This window comes from Stomoxys calcitrans, chromosome 1 (genome assembly GCF_963082655.1).
Source record: "Stomoxys calcitrans chromosome 1, idStoCalc2.1, whole genome shotgun sequence".
Lineage (NCBI taxonomy): Eukaryota > Metazoa > Arthropoda > Insecta > Diptera > Muscidae > Stomoxys > Stomoxys calcitrans.
The window spans coordinates 270,990,536-270,994,866 of NC_081552.1; the positions used below are offsets into that span (position 1 = coordinate 270,990,536).

The 4,331-nt window shown below is 32.4% G+C and overlaps 1 protein-coding gene across 2 annotated transcripts; it reads left to right on the forward strand.

The window, feature by feature from the left end:
• The first annotated feature begins 1,254 nt into the window (after positions 1 to 1,254).
• LOC106095832 (peroxisome biogenesis factor 10) lies at positions 1,255 to 3,596 on the forward strand. Of its 2 annotated transcripts, none has more exons than XM_013263223.2 (3): positions 1,255 to 1,609; positions 1,763 to 2,463; positions 2,526 to 3,596. In XM_013263223.2, the coding sequence occupies exons 2-3, from the start codon at positions 2,191 to 2,193 to the stop codon at positions 3,156 to 3,158; spliced, it is 906 nt and encodes a 301-aa protein (XP_013118677.1). In that variant the 5' UTR covers positions 1,255 to 1,609; positions 1,763 to 2,190; the 3' UTR covers positions 3,159 to 3,596. The 2 variants fall into 2 exon arrangements, with proteins under 2 accessions (XP_013118677.1, XP_013118678.1); XM_013263224.2 differs by lacking the exon at positions 1,255 to 1,609 and having other exon boundaries at positions 1,679 to 2,040; positions 2,117 to 2,463.
• The last annotated feature ends 735 nt before the right edge of the window (positions 3,597 to 4,331 follow it).

The window sequence follows — 4,331 nt, forward strand, 5'->3', positions numbered from 1 at the left end:
TGTCCTATGCGAAAGAATTTTTTCGTCAACAGGACAAATCATAAACGAAAGGCGAACTCTTTTGAAGTCTTCTAAAGTAAGCAAAGAAATTTTTTATATAGTTTTCTGCGAAAAAAACTTTAACCCGATATTTATAAGGCAAAATCGATCTGTGAAGTTAAAAATTACCTGAATAGTTAAACTACTAATTTAACCACTAAATCTAAGTAATAATAAATACAGTGTACAACCCACTGCTACAGCAAAAACAACAACAAATTAATTTTCGAAACATTTAATAAAATTCGTTGGAATTTTTTTATATATCAATGATTTTGTTAAAATTTGCGAATTATGCATTTTTTTCATATGGAGCTGAAAAAATTTCGAAATATGGGATTATCTAAAATTATAATAATCCCGATCCAAAAGAAGCTATGGAACTAAAGGATGGAACTAGTTCATTTTTAGAAGTGCATCTGAAAAGACCGATCCGTTTAGTTAGCCGGGATAACCCAACTCTAAAGAATGTCTTGAAACGCTCTAAAAGCTAATCACTAAGCACTTATCACAGATTTTGACAGATAGTTCACTCAATATTTTGTTGTTGGGCAACTGCCACTTCCTGTAAATGAATATATTTTGTATAAACCTGACCCTCTGATCTCATAAAATCGGATTTTAGTTATATATACCCGCTATATAGATCGATCTCCAGAGGCAATAAATTGTACAAACACTACCAAATCTGTTTGACAGATAGTGCACTTCGCGAGAAAAAATTTTTCTCAGCTGTTTACGGCACACTACCTGGTACTTATATCATGGGACCACCTTATTAAATCCGCCTTGGTTTTCAGCAATGACAATGACCATTCATCAGATGTGTCATGTAAACTGAGCATAAATAGTCCTAAGGTTTAACCATTCGATATACAAGTCTAATGTATTTTGGCAAAGTAAGTAAGTAGTATGTAAATACTTTATTTGAGTCTTCTTATTTTCAGTTACAATGAGAATGTGTTATCGCGAATTGTTGACATAACTCTTAGAACTATAATCGTCTTGTTCTAATACAAAAGGTAGATATGCTACATGCCTCTCCAGAACTTTGAACATAATGTTTAAAAATAAAATGAATGCAAAAAAAGGGGTTGAAGGTGCATCACGTACATACAGAAAGGCTGGACTCCTGCGGTGTTATATATATAAGTATTGGAGTATTTCTTGGTTGAACTTATATAATATTTGTTTATGCACTTTTGTAGGATTTTCCTTTCAAATATTTCCAATCCTTTGGCTACTATTGGAGAAATAGTAAGCCAGATCGGAAATCCATAAGTCAAAATAGGTCGAATGGCAACTTTATACAAAAGAAGTTTTCTATTTGTTGGTAAATACTTGTTGTTGAAAAAGTATGAGAACATTCCTGTTATCCGTTGTGCCTTCTGCAATATTGTTTGGCCATGGTGATTAAAATTCAGCAACTAATTAAAGTGGATTCCCACGTATTTAATGCTTGATTTAATGGGGATATCAACGCCATCAAACGACAAGTGTAACATTTTACTTTCAGGCCCGATGGCTTTGGGGCAATTACCTGAGGCATTCTAATACATATTTTGACAAAGTAAGAAGAAGTCTCAAAGCATTCATTTATTCATCACATGTGCACATAACCATCAGCCATGGCTGAAAAAATCAAAATCAATTGATTTTTTTTTCTATGAATGGCGTCTATCTATTAACGTTTACAAAGAAATGTGTAATCTTTAATTGACAGGTATTGAAAAACACGTTCTGTGCCAAATAGAGTTATAAAAGGGGAAGCAAAGTATGAAAAATTAAATAAAACCAAAGAAAAAAAATCGATGTGCCGCTTTTGGCAAAAGCTGTAATAAACACACGATGAATACGATCATGATGTGCCGTCTAAAAGTGTCATAAGATAGATGACTCGATTTTATAATCGACTATTCGATTTTTAAAAAGCCATAATTAAAATAAATAATTTAGCTGAACAAAAAAGTCGAAAAAGCACTCTACCTTTTTATTTTAATGGTATGCAAAATTCTATAATCAAAATAAGTTTTATAAAGACAGCATTTGAAAAATTAAATTAAACATTGCATGACAGTTGTGTTGCTCATTATCAAATGAACTTTGCTCACGGCCGAGTACTGATAAACCGTAAAATTTTATGTCAAAAATATGAATTTTCGAAATGCCCGTGCACGGCAGCCAGAAATTGTTCGTTCTATACAAAAGGATTCAAGATATACCAATGAACTTTCGGAAGACTTCTCGGATTTATTGAGGTTGACAGGACCGCGGAACTGGATCAAATACAATTTGTTCACGAAGCTGATGGCGGAATTAACATATCATGGATTTGCGTCTTTAAACAATTTACAAACTCTTGGTGAGGAATACACGGGAATCATACAAGTCGATGCTGATTACAAACAAATTCCTTCAAGATTAGTACGCAGTTTATGTCAAGTAGCTGCTTAATGGATTCATAATAACATTTTTTGTTTTCACAGCTGCAAATATCGGCAATTCTACTGGAGTTTGGAGGAGACGCCTTGTATATCAAAGTATTGCAAAAACTAAATAGGCATATTGAGGACAATGATGATATAGTACCAGAGGCAAAATCAAAATTAAAATCAATTGTAAAATGTATGCTTATTTCTCCTTCGTACATTAAGGCTTTGCACAAATCCTTGTTTTACCTACGCTCTGACAAATATCAAATTTCAAAACGCTGCACAGGCATTAATTATGTGCTAATACGGCATTGGTTGCAACCGGAGTTCTCATTGTATGGATACAAAATCTTGGGTGTTGTGACATTCTTACAAGTAACATTTTCCGTTGCTATAGCTGCATTTGAGACATGGAAGGAGCACAAACGAAAACAGTTTGAAATAACAAAATCCCTTAAACGCTTTATTAATAGAGATAACTATACAAAGCAGATTGAAGGACAAAGAAACGCCTCGAGCTCGTGCATATTGTGCCTAGAGCCACGAATGCATACTACCCTAACCCCATGTGGACATTTGTTTTGTTGGGGCTGTTTGTTGGATTGGTTGGACGAACGATATGAATGCCCTCTATGTCGAGAGACATTAAAAAAGTGTCAAGTTGTACAATTACAAAATTATTTGTAGATTTATGTGTTGATTACAGATAGCAACTAACGTTGAGTTGAAATTTGTATTATGTATATCATCGTTTTTGGCAGTCTGGCGGAGATTCCAAATGTCATCCACTCCCAAAATGCAACACTTCCCAAGTCTCTTCGATTTGAAACAGGAAAATGTTCCAACGTTCTGCAATCCCAGCCCCTATTCGTATTACTTTTGCAACCATCTAATAAACCACACAATCATTTGGAAAGGACTCATTAGGCACAACTCCAAGGTAATCAAAGAAAAAAGCAGGCAAAACCAAGAGATTTCTCATGCCTCTTTTTTTAATTCTAAGAGTTTTGATCGATTGGCAGATCAAGAATTTGGTTTATATTGAGAACATATCTATTTATCGACTTATTCGCAATTTTCAGTTAAGCGTAAGAATTAAACAATAAAGCATAAGTGAAAACGAAATTGCATGTCCCCGTGAAATAATTTGAGTTGAAGAAATTTTTCCAATCCAATATAGTTAACTATATAGAAATAACTTTCCCTTTATTGCCATAATAACGAAAAGCTTCTAATCGTTAAGAATCGTCAGATTTATATAAGAAAATTTCAAATTAAATAATTTGCAAAACAAGGAATAATATGCCATAATGGCGAATTAATAACCTTCATACCCTCCGCTTCAATTGCAGCATAAAATTAATACAAATGGTGTCAGTGGTTTACTTATTATATTATATTGATGCCTTTAAATTTTTTGGGTTAAAATTGAAAATCTAAAGTTGAAATTTGAAAGTAACAAAAAGAATTAAACAACAGTTCAAACTAAATAAAAGGTTCGGATTTAGAATAGAAAAAATATATATATTTTATTTACTAAACATGTTATATATATTTATATATATGTATATATGTAAATGTATCTACTAAAAATATAAATAAACTCCATAATAAAAGTAATAGTAGTTCCAAACTCAAGTACTATATATTCAAAATCATAAAAAATTATCCGTTTTTATAATTTGATTGTAGCACATACATAAACAACTTTCAATAGGTATATATTGGCTACAATCGAGAAGGGGAGAACTGGCTTAACACGTTATAGGTGAGGAACAGTTATTTAATCTTTTTCTAATTATAATAAATAATAAATAGGCGTTCTCAGTAAAAATTGAAAAGAGAACGCATTGAGGGCGA

What these genes read in the sequence shown, in the direction of transcription:
- LOC106095832 (XM_013263223.2), top strand. Translation starts at nt 2,191, where the DNA reads ATGAATTTTCGAAATGCCCGTGCACGGCAGCCAGAAATTGTTCGTTCT. An exon ending in AACAAATTCCTTCAAGATTA is followed by an intron (nt 2,464 to 2,525) that starts GTACGCAGTTTA and finishes TTGTTTTCACAG; the next exon opens with CTGCAAATATCGGCAATTCT.